This window comes from Phoca vitulina, unplaced genomic scaffold (assembly GCF_004348235.1).
Source record: "Phoca vitulina isolate PV1807 unplaced genomic scaffold, GSC_HSeal_1.0 scaffold41, whole genome shotgun sequence".
NCBI classification, from domain to species: Eukaryota; Metazoa; Chordata; class Mammalia; order Carnivora; family Phocidae; genus Phoca; species Phoca vitulina.
In genome coordinates this window covers 1,229,551-1,249,209 of record NW_022589744.1, presented here as the reverse complement: position 1 = coordinate 1,249,209, position 19,659 = coordinate 1,229,551, and the positions used below count along the sequence as shown (strand labels likewise).

The 19,659-nt window shown below is 35.3% G+C and overlaps 1 protein-coding gene across 1 annotated transcript in view; it reads right to left on the bottom strand.

Annotated features, from left to right (window-relative positions):
* The window catches only part of EFCAB3 (EF-hand calcium binding domain 3), a 222,160-nt gene that overhangs the window by 143,487 nt on the left and 59,014 nt on the right, over positions 1–19,659 (bottom strand). The window contains exons 37-47 of the mRNA XM_032429885.1: positions 18,758–18,862; positions 18,145–18,198; positions 16,172–16,270; positions 14,433–14,486; positions 13,811–13,915; positions 13,656–13,706; positions 12,651–12,755; positions 6,136–6,189; positions 4,961–5,065; positions 3,394–3,447; positions 2,698–2,802 (exon numbers count right to left, since the gene is read on the bottom strand). Of these exons, the coding sequence (XP_032285776.1) occupies positions 2,698–2,802; positions 3,394–3,447; positions 4,961–5,065; positions 6,136–6,189; positions 12,651–12,755; positions 13,656–13,706; positions 13,811–13,915; positions 14,433–14,486; positions 16,172–16,270; positions 18,145–18,198; positions 18,758–18,862 (891 nt within the window). The remainder of the gene's footprint in view (positions 1–2,697; positions 2,803–3,393; positions 3,448–4,960; positions 5,066–6,135; positions 6,190–12,650; positions 12,756–13,655; positions 13,707–13,810; positions 13,916–14,432; positions 14,487–16,171; positions 16,271–18,144; positions 18,199–18,757; positions 18,863–19,659) is intronic.

Sequence of the window (19,659 nt, the reverse complement as noted above, 5' to 3'; positions counted from 1 at the left end):
CTTCTGTCCCTTTTTCTCTCTCTTCATCTTCTGGGACTCTTATGATACGAATGTCATTACATTTAATAAGTCACTGAGTTCCTTAAGTCTACCTTTGTGGTCCATTACTTTTTTTTCCCTCCTCTTTTCAGCTTCATTTTTCCCTATAATTTTATCTTCTACATTACTGATTTGCCCCGCTGCTTTGTCCATCCTCATTTTTATGACCTCCACTTGGGATTGCATCTTGGTTATAGCATTTTTAATTTCAGCCTGGCTAGATTTTAGTTCTTTTATGTCTGCAGTAAGGGTTTATCTAGTGTCTTCTATGCTTTTTTCAAGCCCAGCTAATATCCTTATAATTGTTTTAAATTCTGGCTCAGACATCTTACTTATATCTATATTGATTAAATCCCTGGTTGTACTATCTCCTGTTCTTTCTTGTGGGGTGAATTTCTCCATCTCATCATTTTGTCCAGAAAAGAAAAGAAGAAAGAAAAAGACAAAATAAAAAGTCCAACAATAACAACAACAACAGCAACAAAACTAGATTCTGCATGTGTTTTGGTCTGCTTGTTAAAGAATCTTCCAAAGGTGGTCACTTTTCTGCTTGTAGACTTGTAGTTTTTGTTCTCTTAGACCTCCGATTGATTTCTTGGATGTTCAGAATGATCTGATAACTATCTAGCTGTATTTGAGGGATGAGACATGCTTAGGGCCTCCCTAATCCTCTACCATCTTAACTCCTCCCCCTCAAACTGTACTACAAAGCTAATCTAACAGTATGGCACAGCATAAAAATAGATACATGGACCAACAGAACAGAAATAAAACCTCACATATACAGTCAACTATCAACAAGGCAGCCAAGAATACTCAATAGGGAAAGGACAATCTCTTCAATAAATGGTGCTGGGAAAACTGGATAACCATAGGCAAAATAATTAAATTGTACCACTATCTTATACCACTCAAAAACATAAACTTGAAATGAATTAAAGACTTAAATGTAGGACCCAAAACAATAAAACTTCCAGAAGAAAACATAGCTTTTTTTTTTTTTTAAGATTTTATTTATTTATTTGACAGAGACACAGCAAGAGAGGGAACACAAGCAGAGGGAGCAGGAGAGGGAGAAGCAGGCTTCCTGCAGAACAGGGAGCCCGATGTGGGCCTTGATCCCAGGACCCTGGGATCATGACCTGAGTCAAAGGCAGACGCTTAACGACTGAGCCACCCAGGCGCCCTGAAAACATAGCTTCTTGACATGAGTCTTGGCAATTATTTTTTTAGTTATGACACCAAAAGCACAAGCAACAAAAGAAAAAATTAATAAGTGGGACTATACCAAACTAAAAGGCTTCTGCAAAGCAGTAGAAACAATCAACAAAATGAAAGGGCAACTTACAGAATGGAAGAAAATATTTGCAAACCATGTATCTGATAAGGGACTAATATTCAAAATATATAAGGACCTCATACACTCAATAGCAAAACCCCCCAACATCCAACTAAAACATAGGCAGAGGAACTGAATAGCCATCTTTCCAAAGAACATACACAAGTGGCCAACAGGTACATGAAAAGGTGTTCAATATCACTCATCATCAGGGAAATGCAAATTAAAACCACAATGAGATATCACTTCACACTTGTTAGAATAGTTATCATCAAAAAGATAAGAGATAACAAATGCTGGTGGGGATGTGGAGAAGAGGAAACCCTTGCTCACTGTTGGTGGGAATATAAGTTGGTACAGTCATTGTAGAAAACAGAATAGAGGTTCCTTAAGAAATTAAAAATAGAACTACTATATGATCCATTAATCCCACATCATAGCACCTAATTCAAAATCCCACTTTGAAATAGGATTTCAGAAAGATATCTGCACTCCCATGTTCATTGGAACATTAATCACAATAGCCAAGATATATGTCTGTCAGTGGATGACTGGGTAAAGAAGATGTGGTATATTATATACAATAGAAAATTACTCAGCCCCAAGAAAGAAGGAAATCTTGCCATTTGTGACAACATGGATAAACTTTGAGGGCGTTATGCTAAGTGAAATAAATTGGACAGAGAAAGACTAATACTGTATGATATCACTTATATGTGGAATCTAAAAGTGCTGAACTCAGGATGTGTGGGTAGCACTGTTGGTTGAGCATCTGATTCTTGATTTTGGCTCAGGTCATGATCTTAGGGTCATGGGATTGAGCTCAGTGTGGAGTCTGCTTAAGACTCACTCTCTTTCCCTTTCTGCACTTCCCTGCTCTCAAATAAATAAAACTTTAAAAAAAGAACAAAAACAAAAATGTTGAGCTCATAGAAACAGAGCAGAATTGTCATTATTAGGGGCTGAGGGAAGAGGTGGGGAAATAGAGAGATGTTAGGTAAAGGGTACAAACTCCGATTTCTAATGTGAATAAATTCTGAGAATATAATACAGAATGGTGATTATGGTTAACAACACTGTATTATATACTTGAAAGTTCCTAAGAGTAGATCTTAAATGTTTTCACTATAAAAAAAAAAGATAATTATGTGATGTCACAGAGGTGTTAGCTATGGCGGTAATCATTTTGCAATATACAAGTTTATCAAATCAACAGTTGTACGCCTTAAACTTACACAATGTTATATGTCAATTATATCTCAGTAAAGATGAAAACAATACGTACGCCTTAAAAAGTACAAGGGTGATTATGTGCTTACCAGCATCTGGCAGTCTTTCTATCAGATCCATGAATTCTTTTTCTTTGATGCTGATTCCCATGTTTTCTAAAAGAGTGTCCAGCTTGTTGACATCAACATTGCCTTCTAAGTAAGGAGCAGGAAATGAATATAGTAAAATTGAATGTTTCTAAAACTGGACCATGAATTCACTCTGCTGTGTTATTATTCCTCTTTATCAAGCATGTATTATATTACAATAAAAAAACTCACATATTTCTTAGTATTATTAAGATTTTCAAGACGAATACCAAAAACCCAGTTTTGTTCAGTTAATAAGAGAATAAAAATTCCTCTCAATTTTATGTTAGGATTTTGAAAGGTGAGAGCTAGAGATGACTGACATAATATTCTATAAAATAGGAGTTGTTTTTATTGTCTGTACTTTCAAATTATTTGCCTCCGCTTTTGACTGAAACCTTTATCTGACAATGTTCATTCTTTACCTTTTGCTTTGTGTTTTTATTTTGTTTCTTTGGGGCTGAGTTAGGAAAATCCGAGAAAGTTTAACACTTTCTGCCAAATTTTAGTACAGGAAACTACTTGGTTTACTTGGTAAAATGCAGATCTACTTAAGAAAGCATAAATAAATACAATTACATAGGAAAGGATGATTCATATTTTAACAACACAAATAAAGGTTTCGGATTCAGTCTTTTCACTGTGCTTCTTACTCACGTTTGAGAGACTTTATGCCCTTCATCAACCTTTTTTGATACACTTTTCCATCAGCTATAAAAAATAGGTATTTAAAATGGAGTCAGAAAGGTAGTACACATCTTTTAATTTCAGAAAGAAAGAATTTAGAAATCTTTGCATCAGGAACATTTCAAATGCAAATAGATAAATATATGAAATTGTTCTCTCTCAGTGGTAAAGGAGTGAATTGCAAATCATAATCATGAGATGCTCTTTTTTTGTCTGTATTGAGAATGTAGAGAAAATAACATCCTCACATACTGTTTGTGGGAGTTCAAATTACAATATTCTGGAAGAAAATGTGAGAAAACAAACAAAATATCTTCCATTTTACAACTCTACTTAAAGGAATTTAATCTCAAAAAATTTTAGAATATTTGCAAAGATTTATCCACAAGGTTGCCAAATAAAAAAGGATATATATTCATACATGGAGAACTAGAAGAATATACATCAAAATTCTCATAGTAGTTATTGCTTTACGTTGGGAATATAGTTTTATTTTCACTTATTTGCATTATCAAGGTTTCTATGATAAATATGCATGTTAACATTGTGAAGATATGAGAATTATAAGTAAATTAATATACACATAAATATTATCTATCAATCTATCATCTGCTGAGCACTAGAAGGAAGTATACCAAAATACTAATAATGGCTATCTTTGGGTTATGGGATTAAAAAGAATTTTTAATAATTTTTTTGGTTTTATTTAAAACCAGGGCATTATGCTAAGTGAAATAAGTTGGAGAGAGAAAGACTAATACTGTATGATATCACTTACATATGGAATCTAAAAATGCTGAACTCAGGGTGTGTGGGTAGCACTGTTGGTTGAGCATCTGACTGAGCCACCCAGGCACCCCGAAAACATAGCTTCTTGACATGAGTCTTGGCAATTATTTTTTTACATAGGGTTGTTTTATGTAAGATTGTAATTTTTCATTTATTTTTGATGTTTGTATCTTTTTTTTTTTTTACGTTCAGTTAGCCAGCATATAGTACATCATTAGTTATTGATGTAGTGTTCAATGGTTCATTAGACGGGTATTTTTTTGTTTAATCCTTTAGAATCTTAGATTTTTTTTTATTATGTTATGTTAATCACCATACATTACATCATTAGTTTTTGATGTAGTGTTCCATGATTCATGATTCATTGTTTGCGTATAACACACAGTGCTCCATTCAGTACGTGCCCTCTTTAATACCCATCACCAGGCTAACCCATCCCCCCCTCCCCTCTAGAACCCTCAGTTTGTTTCTCAGAGTCCATCGTCTCTCATGGTTCGTCCCCCTTCATTCTTCCCCTCCTGCTATCTTCTTCTTCTTCTTTTTTTTAACATATAATGTATTGTTTGTTTCAGAGATACAGGTCTGTGATTCAACAGTCTTACACAATTCACAGCGCTTACCATTAGATGGGTATTAAGGAGGGCACTTGTTGTAATGAGCACTGGGTGTTAAAATGCAACTATTTTGTAATTTTTCACATGTGGAAATAGTTTCACAGAACTAGGCTTATAGCACCCATGAGACTTACCATTAAGTGGCAGTGTCTTCACTAAATTCAAATGTTCATTAGGTGCGAGCTCAATCCCCAAGTTTTCCAAAATACTTTCAAGTTTATTAGCATCAACTTTACCTCCTTTGAAAGAAAAATGAATTATTGACACATGGCAATTTTAGGACATTATAATGATCCAAAATAATGAAAAATCTGGTTTAAAGAATGCCATCCTAACTTTCATACTCTCACATATTCCAATAATGTTTAAGGATAATGAGGCAGAACCTATTCCTTGATTCTTCATAAAGAGTGGTCTCCTAAGACTAATGGCAAGATACCATAGAAGAAAATCAGTTTATATATAATTGGCCAGTAATTTAGGATATCTAGTCTTTTTTACTTTTTAATACTGAATCATGTGATTATTATTTAAAGCAATCCTATCAACTTAATTTTCTAAAAATATTCCTCTTCCTATATTCTTTGCCTACCTACATTTGGTTATTTAAGCCAGCAGTTATTAACTCAAGCTTGTAGGAGCCTGGAGGTAGAAGAAATGAGTGAAACTAGCTGTGGTGAACTAGACAGCACATGCCTTGTCCAAAGAGAAAATACACCAGTTACTGTCGTGAGGGAATATAGGGCCAGTGTTGCCAGATTTTACAAAACTTGACTGCAGGTTGGACTCAATTCATGGGTGGCCAATTTGTTAAACCTCTGATTTAAACACTGGTTAAGATCAGTATAATACTGGCAGAAACTACAGAAAATATAATTTATTACTTAAGCATCACCACTTATTTACTTTTTTTGAAGATTTTACTTATTTACTTGAGAGAGAGAGTGTGTGTGAGAGCGAGAGAACATGAGTGGGGAGGAGGGGCAGAGGGAGAGGGAGAAGCAGACTCCCTGCCGAGCAGGGAGCCCAATGTGGTGCTCCATCCCAGGACCCCGGGATCATGACCTGAGCTAAAGGCAGATGCTCAACTGACTGAGCCACCCAGGCACCCTTCACTACTGATTTTTATAGCCAAATCCTAGATAATTCAAAATCAAAGGCAGAAGTAAAGTTGAATATAAATATTTCATTTAAAATATGTAAAATATCAACATTAATAAATTTATGATATAATATCAGGAAAACACTATGCAAGATTTAACATAGGGTTAGAATTTAATTCAAAATGTCTTAGTAATGTCTTACTCACCTGAAAAAGATTTTACTTCATTCATCAGCTTTTCTAGATCAACTTTACCTTTAACTGTAAGACAAGGAATAAATTGGATAGAAACATGACAATGAGACCAAGAAAGTATGTTGCACTGAGCAGAAAAACTTAGTAGTATTTATTTGCTCTAAAAAATTTAACCTTTTGCAGGTACATACTTTCAGTTATAAAGTAAGTCATGGGGATGTAATATACAGTATGATGACTATAGTTACTAATATTTGAAAGTTGCTAAAGAGAGTAGGTCTTAAAAGTTCTCATCACAACAATGTAACTGTGTATAGTGATGGGTGTTAACTGTGGTGATCATTTTGAGAGACATATATATATACATATATATATTGCAGTATATATAAATACTGAATCATTTATGTTATATACCTGAACTAATATAATGTTCCATGTCAGTTATAACCTCAATATAAAAAGTTATACCTCAATATACAAAATAGACGCTGGTTTCATACTATACACACACACACACACACACACACACACACACACACACGAAAACTTAACCTTTTGCTACATCCTTCATAAGAAGGTAGAAGAAGGATGACAGCTTGAATGATAATAAGCATAATTATTTCCTGAATACAATTAATATTCCAGCATTTCCAATGTATTGTGCTCAGGGAAGAAAAGTGGCTAATTCTTATCATTTACTTTCTGAAAACAGAAGTGCTTTTTCTCCCCCAGCAAAATAATACTCCATGTTGATGAGAAAAATCTAGCTATAATCTAGGAAACATGGTATAAAATGTAGTTAATCATAAATTCAACACACTTGTTTTTGAGTACCAGCAGAATGGCCAGAAAAGTGTATCAATTACCAATAATGTTGCTAATTCTGTGGTGAGAATTTCCTTATTCTTTGTCTATTAAAGTATTCCTGGCCACTAATAACTTCGATACCAACTACAGGTCAGGGCAAAATGGAAAATGGGTGTTGGTTTACCTGGACTATTTTAGTTAACCAAGTCTATCATGAAAAAGAGATGGGATCCTTGGAGGGGATTAGAATTTTTAGGCCTGTCTTTGTACATGGGTCGCCATGGTTGTCTGTTCATCCTCTTCTTTGTCCATCTGGTTTATTCCTGGGAAAATTCTTTTTTTTTTTTTGTAGTTTCCGTTTTTTTTATTATGTTCAGTTGGCCAAAATATAGTTTTTGATGTAGTGTTCAGTGATTCGTTAGTTGCATATAACACTCTGTGCTCATCACCACACGTGCCCTCCTTAATACCCATCACCTGGTTACCCCATCCCCCCACCCCCCTCCCTTCTGTAACCCTCAGTTTGGTTCCCAGATTCCAAAGTCTCTCATGGTTTGTCTCCTTCTCTGATTTCTTCCCATTCAGTTTTCCCTCCCTTCCCCTGTGGTCCTCCTCACTATTCCTTATGTTCCACATATGAGTGAAACCAAATGTATGGTAACTGTCTTTCTCTGCTTGACTTATTTCACTTAGTATAATCCCCTCCAGCTCCATGTTGATGCAAATGGTGGGTATTCATCCTTTCTGATGGCTGAGCAATATTCCATTGTATATATGAATCACATCATTCTGACCCAAGATGAAAGGGCTCTCTGCCATAGGCCATCTAACTGGGGTGAGTTCTCTTTCATTAAAATATTCCAAGTTCATCTCAGCTGAGGAGGAATCTATTAGTAGGAATTAAGACATCTGTGTGACAAGGGAAATTTGTTTAAACCAAAGTTGATCATTTTCCTTTACTTATAATGTTATTCTTACTCTTTTGCATTTACTTTAATAAACATTTAGAAAGGCTTTTGTGAACATGGAGACCGGAGCATGGCTCCAGTCCCTTTTACTACCATCTCAAAGCTGTTTCCCTTTTGAAATTCAAACGTTGATGGTTTTTCTAGGCTGCTGGGGCTATGTCAACACTTGGGCTCTGGTTGTGTCCTGGAGCCCAAGAATGGGCATGGGGTTCTTTCCGCCCTCAATGAGGGAAGCACCAGAGAGGTGTCACAGCCCAGGAACAGAACTGGAAAGCAGTAGATCGTGGGAAATGCTTGGCATTTAGAATCCTGAAGACCCTGATGAAGCTCAATCAAGGCCAGTATGGGGCATTCCAATTCCCCTCACTCCTAAAAGACCAAGAAGGAATAAAACAGGTGGGCAGAAACATTTTTTTCCTGAGGTGGTTAAAATACAGAGATGCCAGAACAGATGCTACCTTCTTTTCTGTAAGCTTGAAAACGATCTGTTATGTTATGGAATATGTAATATTAAGTGCTAAATAAAGAATCTTGAAATAGAAGGGAAATTATGTAAGAGAAGTTTTAGGAGTTGTTTGTGAGAATTGAAAATGTATAGTTGAGGAAGTAAAGACATTCCAAAGATCTCATGGTGGGGAGTAGGGGAAATGGTGGGAGGAATAAGAGTATTCTAAAAGTTTCTGCTTATTGAGATTGTGGGGGTGGGGAGTGGGAGGAAGGGATAAAGCTGAAATGAAATATCTGATGGGTAAAAGTATCTTGATGGAGAATAAAGCAGTATTTTGTTACCAGTAATAATTAAGTTATAGGTAAGTATGACAGTGAATGAGAAGAAAAGAAATGCAAGAATTAATGAAATGTGACCCTCCTAGGAAGAAAACAAATATAATGAATGACAACTTAAACCAGTAATAATAAGCACAAGAAAAAAAGAGAAAACAATAGTAGAAAATGAATAATAAATATAAAATGAGATAAAATAAATGCATATGTCCAGTATTACACCAAATCTGAACAAACTGAAATTTCTCATTAAAAGAAGAAAGATTATCAGATGGGTTCCTTAAAAACCCAGCTATATGATGATTTCACAAAATATATTTCCCACCAAATGATAAAGAAGATTGAAAATAAAGGAGTGGGCAAAGATATAGGAGGCATATACAAGCAAAAAGAAACCAGTACTGGCAATTGTTAATATCAAAGTAAAACTTAAGAGTCAAATCAACAAAGAGATGTAGATAAAGAGGGACATCAAAAGGTATAGTTTATGAATATTGTAACAGTCATAAACCTATAAAGCAAAACTATTAGTAATTTAAGAAAATTTTTTTAAGATTTATTTATTTATTTGAGAGAGTGGCGGGGAGGGGCAGAGGGAGAGAGAATCTCAAGCAGACTCCCTGCTGAGCACGGAGCCTGAGGTGGGGCTTGATCCCAGGACCCTGAGAACATGACCTGAGCTGAAATCAAGAGTCAGACACCCAACCGACTGGACCACCCAGGTGCCCCAAGAAGAATCTTATAAAAATTCAATTAAAGTAGGAGATCTTAACCCTCTTAATAGAAGATCTATTTTGTAGACAAAATAGAGGTAAAGACACAAAGGAATTGAATAATACTACTGATAAACTTGATTTTGTAATATATATATATAGAAGTCTATGTGCCCTCTCTAGAGACTATAAATTATTTTTATATGCCTACAGATTTACAAAAATTAGTAAAGTACATGGCCATAATGAAAATTTTAACAAAATAGAGATTCTTTTTAACATCTCAGTGGCCACATTATCTGATAGAACTCCAAAGTTTATATATAATAAAAACTTAAAAGACTTAAAAAGAAAGTAAGAGATATACTTATAGATACTAGATAATCTTTGTATCAATTATAAGTTGGTAGAAAGTAATGATCAGGAAAACTCTTCATATCGAAACCAAAAGGACGTAGTGAAGCTGCACTCAGAAGAAAATGTATGGCCTTAAACTCCTTCATTTAATAATGAAGCAGAAAGACAAAAAGAAACTAAGTACTCCTAGCAGATGGGTATGAAAGAGAAACAACCATTCTCCAAGTGGTTGGACAAACAATCAGATAAAAAGTGGGCAAACAATTTGAACAGATACTTTATTAAAGAAGTATAAATGGCTAATAAGCACTTGAAAAAGTACTCAATATCATTAGTCATCAGGGAAATGTAAATCAAGGCCATATTGAGATAGCACCACACACTAACCAGAAGGACTAAAATTAAAAATAACAATAATAACAAATATTGGTGAGGAGCTGAGCTAAGAGAACCTTCAGACATTGTTGGTGGGAGTATAAGATGGTACATTCACTTTGGAAAAGTATCTAACAGATTCTTATAAAACCAAAGACATATTTACCCTAGGATGCAGCATTTCTACCCAAAAGAATAGTAAACACATGTTCAAAAATATCTCAGACAAAAAAAGTCTCGTACAAGAATGTTCATAGCAGTTTTATTCATGATAGTGAAAAGCTAGAAAAAGCATAGGCCCAATAATAGTAGAAGTGATAAACATATTTTTCAAGGATGGCTGAGCTATATATTTCCCATCCCACATGACCTTATTACAATGTGACTGATACAACTTCCACCAAGAGCTTAGACTGAGTCTGGGCAGGGTCTTGTGATTGCTTCAATAACAGCATTTGGTGGAAATGGTGCTCTGTGACTTCATCCTAGTTACAGATTCAGAGAAGAACTGTTCTAAATTGTCTGTAATAGACTTTTCTTTTTTTTTTTTTTTTAAGATTTACTTATTTATTTATTTGACAGAGAGAGACACAGCGAGAGAGGGAACACAAGCAGGGGGAGTGGGAGAGGGAGAAGCAGGCTTCCCGCTGAGCAGGGAGCCCGACGCAGGACTCGATCCCAGGACCCTGAGATCATGACCTGAGCTGAAGGTAGCAGCTCAACAGACTGAGCCACCCTGCAATAGACTTTTCTCCATAGGACCCAGGTGAAAGTGAGAGACAGGCAGACAAATATTGAATGTCAGCCACATAGAGCAGGTATACTCTAGCCACATTAAAAGAGAAAGAACATTGGGGCGCCTGGGTGGCTCAGTTGGTTAAGCGACTGCCTTCGGCTCAGGTCATGATCCTGGAGTCCCTGGATCGAGTCCCGCATCGGGCTCCCTGCTCGGCAGGGAGTCTGCTTCTCCCTCTCACCCTCCCCGCTCTCATGTGCTCTCTCTCATTCTCTCTCTCAAATAAATAAATAAAATCTTTAAAAAAAATAAATAAATAAAAATAAATAAATAAATAAAATAGAAAGAACATTAAAGATCACCATACCTATAATAAGTATCCTTTTTATAAATACTGATGTCACGTATTAGCAAATGTGACCAAGGAGTTTAAGTGGAATTTGCAAAATACTTATCAATTCTCCCTACTCCATAAGGAAAAAAAGGTAAGGCTAGTGAAAAAACAGAGGTATCTTGAAATCCTTCTCTACTTTGAACATAAAACCAGCGAGAGACAGGATGTGTTCTTTCTTTGGACCTGAGTTTTTTCCCTAAGCTTTTCAGAATGCCTTCTTGATGCCAAACAAGCTTTTTTTTTAATTTAAATTAAATTTATTTTTTTTAAATTTTATTTTGTTATGTTAGTCACCATTCATTATATCATTAGTTTTTGATGTAGTGTTCCATGATTCATTGTTTGCCTATAACACCCAGTGCTCCATTCAATACGTGCCCTCCTTAATACCCATCACTGGGCTAACCCATCCCCCACGCCCCTCCCCTCTAAAACCCTCAGTTTGTTTCTCAGAGTCCATAGTCTCTCATGGTTCGTCTCCCCCTCCGATTACCCCCCCTTCATTTTACCCTTCCTACTATCTTCTTTTTCTTTCTTTTTTTTTTTTAACATATAATGTATTATTTGTTTCAGAGGTACAGGTCTGTGATTCATCAGTCTCACAATTCACAGCATTCACCATAGCACACACCCTCCCCAATGTCCATCACCCAGCCACCCCATCCCTCCCACCCCCCCACCACTCCAGCAACCCTCAGTTTGTTTCCTGAGATTAAGAATTCCTCATATCAGTGAGATCATATGATACTTGTCTTTCTCTGATTGACTTATTTCACTTAGCATAATACCCTACAGTTCTATCCACATCATTGCAAATGGCAAGATTTCGCTTTTTTGATGGCTGCATAATATTCCATTGTGTATATGTGTGTCTATATATATATATATACACCACATCTTCTTTATCCATTCATCTGTCGATGGACATCTTGGCTCTTTCCACCATTTGGCTATTGTGGACATTGCTGCTATAAACATTGGGGTGCACGTACCCCTTTGGATCCCTACATTTGTCTCTTTGGGGTAAATACCCAGTAGTGCAATTGCTGGGTTGTAGGGTAGCTCTATTTTCAACTTTTTGAGGAACCTCCATACTGTTTTCCAGAGTGGCTGCACCAGCTTGCATTCCCACCAACAGTGTAGGAGGGTTCCCCTCTCTCCACATCCTCGCCAACATCTGTCGTTTCCTGACTTGTTAATTTTAGCCATTCTGACTGGTGTCAGGTGGTATCTCATCGAGGTTTTGATTTGTATTTCCCTGATGCCGAGTGATGTTGAGCACTTTTTCATGTGTCTGTTGGCCATTTGGACAAACAAGCATTTTTAATGACTGTTATAAATAGGCTCATAAAAGTAGTTTTTCTGTAGTGTTCAGTGGTATCTAAAATGCTCACCATCAACTGGCAGGTTTTGTGTTATGTCTTTAAGCTCCTTTTCAGTGAGGTCCATGCCCATGTTTCCCAAAACTGCATCCACTTTACTGGAGTCAATCTTCCCTCCTATGGAAAGAGAGAGAGTTATACAAGTAGAAGTTAATGTCCCTAAAATGTGGGATAAACCCTCACCTTCCTGAGGATTATGGTTATTATGTTCATCCAAAGGACCAAAGCCTGATGAGATCTTTACAAGAGGACAGAGTCAATAATAAGAGTTAGAGCTTATTGTTTTAATTTTAATCTTCATATAAGCATATCCAGTATAAAAACTGAAAGGTGATGTAATGACTGCTCAGAGAATTCTAGTAGGGTGATAATAATTCCTGTGTTTCGAATGACTACTGTCTCATTTTCACTGTGTTTGTTTTTACAGTTAACTTCTAGTTATGTTAAGGGATGCTGGTTCTCCGTTGCCATTTAAAAATTTTTTAAATTCAAGTTAAAAGTAAATCAATTTAAATGAAAATATTAATAATAGTACAAATACTGTGTGGATTTGGCAGATATCATGAAGCTGGTATTGGGAACCTTGCCTAGACATGACCTTCCTCCTGGCCTGCTTCCTGTCTGTCTATTCAGTCCTATGTTCCTTCAATATCTTGAAGGCTTTCTAGAGCTCCCTTCTTCTCTCTCTCTCTTTTGGTCTAAATGTCAGATTAGTAGTCTCTTGCTGCTGAATAAACTAACTGAAGAGGTGTTAATTTTCCCTTTACTTTTGCTGTGCAGCCTGGGCTCTGATAATTTCTTCTTCTGTCAAATTTGAGAAATCCCAAGAGAGCATGGGAGTTCTTTCCAAGGTACATCATAAGAAATGATCTAAAGAACACATTGATCTATAAAAGAAACAAAAGTATGTAATAATGTGTTAGGTGTCAGGGTTCACAATTTAATCACAAGGAATCAGTAGAAATGCCAAACATGATGATCTCAGATTGATTGTGTTTTATTAAGCTTCTTCCTCACCTTTAAGAAACTTTATACCATCCAGCAACCTTCTCTGGTAGACCTTTCCATCTGTAAGGAAAACACTGTTCAGATCACAGAAACTTACAATGTGGAGCTTCATAGAGAGTAAGAATCCAGCAATATCAGTAAGATATATTTTATGAAATACTCACTATCAACTGGCAGATTTTTCACCAGTTGTGAGAGTTCTTTATCTGTGAGTTCTATTCCCATGTTTCTTAGAACTGTTCCTAAGTCGTTGATATCAACTTCCTCCCCTTCAAAAGGACAGAAATGGTAATGTGTGATTTTAAAGAACCATCTAATTATTCTAAATAATGATGAAATCTATTACTGTTTAAGTATTAACCCCAACTACTCAATGCATAATAAAGTTAAATGAGTCCTGTTTGAGTATGGTTATGGCAGAATAGTGAAGTGTTTATTTCCACAACTTTAGTAATAATAGAGGCAATATAACAGAGTACATAATAATGCATTTCATAATTTTTTGTTGTGGGAGATTACTAGTAGGTAATAAAACTTTAGTCTCTTTTTATTACACTAACATCTTTTTAGTAAATATCTTAATCTGGAAAAAATGAGATCATAGGGCCTAACAAAATGTGGCACTATGTTTTATTATTGAAACATTGACAAACCGAAGTTAAACTTTAGGAAATCAAACTACAATCAGTTTATTAAAAATAGCATAATTTAAAGGGAATAACAGGAAAGAATATAAAATATGTATAAAGAATCAGAATCATCTGTATTTGGTAACTTCTTCCTCACCTGTAACAGCTTCTACCTTATCCATCAGGTTTTTCAGATCAACTTTCTTATAGCCTGTAAGACAAAGTTTAATCAGAGAAAAACAATAACATGGACTCAGAAAAAAGATACATAGGACAAGAAGTCCTTTTTATCTAAGATTTATTGTTCCAGAAGATGACCAAGGAAAATAAATTCATTTACAATGAGGACCAAGATTCAATAGTAAATAATGAATGAAAGTGATCTTAAAAGATTGTATTAAATAATAAAAATGCAAATTGTAAAAATAAGTTTATCTTATCTAATATTTACAAAAATTCAGGTTGTAATTATAACTATTCCAATAGTTATTCTATAGGATATAGAATAATTCTTAGGAGAAGCAATGAAGCAACATTGACTTTTCAAGTGTGTTGAAATGTTTTTTTCCGAGAAAGTGAGGTTATTGTACACTGCAGCATCCTTCTGAACTTTGAAACAAGATGTATAAAAATAACCTTTACAAAAATGATTGACTTTTTCCCAAGGGTTCCTTTACATCTTTTGAAATCCATATTGTTGTATCTTGAATGTCCTATCTCATTATTATTCATATAGAATTTTTTTCTTCAATTATCAAATGTTCTAACTCTGCCAGGTCCACATTTGTTAGTGGCTTTGTGTGATTTGGGAAGTCCTTCAACCTCACTTACTTCTTGAAATGATGCATGTTTCTCAACATTCGTAAGGAGTATTATCTTGTGTTACCACGTGTTGATGCCATGGGCATTGCTGTGTTAAGCCGTGAGAGATGTTAGAGAGGAGCTAATTCCGAGAGTGGTCAATTTTAGTGATTCCCTAAACTTAATTGGTGGATAAGAACACAGCCCAAATCCTATCATTTTACCATACCATTTGCATTCATCTTAAAAACAAAATAAATTGAGTTTAAAAAGTTAGAATTTAAAACATACTTTGTGTAACAAATTTAAAAATATACAAGCATATGAAGAAAAGGTAAATGTCCCTTCTTTTACCTCTCCTCAGCTTCATGACTACTCCTCACCATTACTAACAGTTTGTGTATATACTTCCAGGCTGTTCTTACGTTTGTAAAGGAATACTATATATACTTCTAAAAATTAATAATACTATACATATTATTCTGTTAACTTGTTATAGTGACCACAAAAGAAAGCCATCTCAAAATCCATGAACAGAGAAATGAGGAATGGGTGAATGGATTGGTTTATGCCCTGGGTTGATGTCAGTGATACATGGATCAGTGAGAAAAAACACATCGCAGATCCTATTTTTGTAAAACCAGGCAACAATAATCCCTCCCCTTCTCACTAGCACCTGTCCCTACCCTAAGATGCATAAAGAAATAGATTACAGGTTTTAACTTTTTTTTTTTTTTGAAGATTTTATTTATTTATTTGAGAGAGAGAATGAGATAGAGAGAGCATGAGAGGGGGGAGGGTCAGAGGGAGAAGCAGACTCCCTGCTGAGCAGGGAGCCCGATGTGGGACTCGATCCAGGGACTCCAGGATCATGATCTGAGCCGAAGGCAGTCACTCAACCAACTGAGCCACCCAGGCGCCCAGATTACAGGTTTTAAAGCAACAAAAAATGAACAGCCTTTTTATCCCCTGAGTTCTTCTGAAAACTATTCAAATGGCTTCGGGCAACAAATAATTTAAACCCTTGAAACAGTCGCAATTAATCCTGCAAGCTCAACATCTGTTTAAAATCACAGTGTTTTCCACAGTGCTCACCACTCAGAAGATCCTTTATCAGATTGAGTTCCTGTTCTGTAAGCTTGACCTCCATGGCTTCTAAAACAGGATCCAGGTTATTTACATCAACCTTCCCTCCTTGAAAACATGAAAGGAAAAGGAAAAAATGGAATGATTATAAAATATTTAGGAAAATTCATAAAAACATATTATCTTCAACTAACAGGCATTACTGTTTTTCCCCAGCTTTATTGAGATATAATTGACATATAACATTGTATAAGTTTAAGGTGTACAATGTAATGATTTAATATATGTATACTGCAAAATGATTACCACAATAAGGTTAGTTAACACATCCCTCATCAGTATTGTCAACTATAGTCACCATGTTGTACATTATATCTCCTCAGAACTTACTCCTCTTACAGCTGGAAGTTTGTATCCTTTGATCACATTCACCGTTCCCTTCCCTATCCTCCTGCCTCTGGCAACTACCAATCAGTTCTGTTTCTATGAGTTTGGTTTTTTTTAGATTCCACATATAACTGATATCATATAGTATCATATCATATTGTTTTTTTCTGTCTGACTTATTTCACTTAGCATAATGTCCTCAAGATTCATCCATGTTGTTGTAAATGGCAGGATTTCCTTCTTTTTTACAGTATATTATATAGTATATTATATAATAATATACTATTATATATGTATGTATGTGTGTGTTTGTGTGTATGTGTGTGTGTATATATCTCCTATCTTTTTTTTTTCATTCATCTGTCCATAGACACATTGTTTCTGTGTCTTGGGTACTGTAAATAATGCTGCAATGAACATGGGGGTGCAAATATCTCTTTAAGACAGTTGTTACTGCTACATGAATATACACTGCTAAAAGAGAATGACTTCATAATCTAGTATAACTGCTAAAATTTTCAAGCAAAGAACAAAACTACAATAGATTTGCACAACTCTGTACAAGCAGAGTTACAATTTGAAGAGTTAAAAGTTAGAATTAGAACATGCTTCCTCAAATGTTAAACATATGGGCCCAGGAAAAAGTTAGGTGGGACAGTGCTATGCAATTGTAGCTGAAGAGCACTAATCAATAATCTCCACAAAGAAAGAGAGATTGTATTTGTTTCCTAAACTCTTACTCTCAGATTGTTTTCTCTGCTCCTGCTCACATTTTGGAATAAATGCTAAACCTTCCTCTCTCCTTCCCCCCTTCCTCCTTCCTCCCCCCTTCCTTCCTTGCTTCCTTTCTTCCCTCCTTTCTTTCCTTCCATCTTTATTTCTGTTCATGTTTCTTCAGAGAAAGTTTGAAAAACCCAATCCAGTAGAGAATTTCATCTAAGATAAAGTAAGGGTTATTACCAGGAAAAACACAGATGTGGTACAAGCAGCCAAATAATGTGTTATAATCTATTGATATAAATTTAATGCTAACTATGGAGAGACCCCAAATGTCCTTCAACTGATGAATGGATAAAGATGTGTACACACACACACACACACACACACACACACACACACACACACACACAGGAATATTACTCAGCATCAAAAAGAATGAAATCTTGCCATTTGCAACGATGTGGATGGAACTAGAGTGTATTATGCTAAGTGAAATAAGTCAGTCATAGAAAGACAAGATTTTACTCATATGTGAAATGAAGAAACAAAACAGATGAACATAGGGGAAGGGAAGGAAAAATAAAATAAGAAAAAACAGAGGAGGAGGCAAACCATAAGAGACTCTTAACTATAGAGAACAAACTGAGGGCTGCTGGAGGGAGGTGGGTGGGGGAATGGGCTTGACGGGTGATGGGTATTAAGGAGGGCACTTGTTGGGATGAGCACTGGGTGTTATATGTAAGTGATGAATCACTAAATTCTATTCCTGAAACCAATACTATACTATATGTTAACTAACTTGAATTTAAATAAAATTTAAAAAATTTAATGCTTAAGGATATTTCATATGCTTCCTTTTTGTGCTTCTTACTCACTTTTATTATATCTCACATCCTTCAGCAACCTGTTTTGAAACACCTTTTCATGAGCTGTAAGAAAAGGTACAGTTCAGACCTCTACAAAATTGATATGAAGAGTCACCAAAACATAAATTCTATGATTGTAGAAAGATACATTTCAATGATTTGCTTTAAAAATTAATCTATTTTATAGTTATACAATATGGACATTTATAAATATAAGTGTTTTGCACAGTGACAAACTTACCCATTCTTTGGAATAGGAAACATTTATTAAACTCTCTCATGGTGCAATTCTAAAAAATACATTAAAATATTTCTTTTTTTTATTCCACTGATGTCCTATTTCTCCTTCATTACTTTTCATTGCTCTTATTGCAAAACTATTGCTGATCTGAGGGGGTAGTATTAGTCACTTGGACAACTGTATGGCAATGTAGTGATGACTCTCCAATTGTGTTCGAAGAGGAAATGATAGAATTTCTTTTCAAGTCAGAAGTGACTTTCTATTAATTTATGGCATTTTTAAGACAAAACTGTACTATTAAAAGATTGAGAATGGCTCACATTGACCCATAAAATCAAGTTCCCTGGAAGGCATGTTGGCATTCATGTGGCATTTATTTACCATCAATGGGCAGTGTTTTCAGTAGATGCTTGTGCTCCATATCTGTAAGCTCAATCCCCATGTCTTTCAGAATATTTTGTAGGTCACTGGAATCAATCTTTTCTCCTTTGAAAAGATGGAATAGTAATAGGTTAAAATATGATAGGATAATCTAATTATTTAAGATCATCTAAATATATACTTTTGCTGCTCTAGTCTTTTCTCTAATACCAGGATGAAAAGGAAAGGAAGAGTGAAAGATTTCCTGATAAAAAGAGTCAAATGGTAAATAAAAAATAGAATTTGTCCCTTAATAGTAAACAGGAAGGGACACCTGGGTGGCTCAGTCAGTTAAGCATCTGTCTTCAGCTCAGGTCATGATCCCAGGGTCTTGAGATCGAGCCCCACATCGGGCTCTGTGCTCAGCTGGGAGTCTGCTTCTCTCTCTCCTTCTGCCCCTCCCCCCGTTTGTGCTCTTTCGCTCTCTCTCAAATAAATAAAATCTTTAAAAAAATAGTAAATAAGATGTATTCCTAATACTGAGAATAATATCACATTGTGCAGAAGCAAATCTGGTCATATAATTATCCAGAAATAAAATCAAGGTATGGTTAATACAATACACAATTAACAAACTATGACATATTTTACTTTATTTTCTTAAAGTTATGTGATTAGCTATTGGCAATGGACTTACTATTTTTAATGCTCCGCCCTGCTTTTACTGTGTCCATCTAGTTTTTGGGTCTATAAGTACCAGCCAGATACTTTCATTGAAAAAAAGCATCAAAGAATATAAGACTTATTATGAAGAAATTATCCTTTTGTTTTACTTATAAACCCAGATAATGTTAGATTAAGCTGTCGATCAGTAGATGCAAATATTTATCAAAATGAATACTGAAAATATGTGAATTTATAAG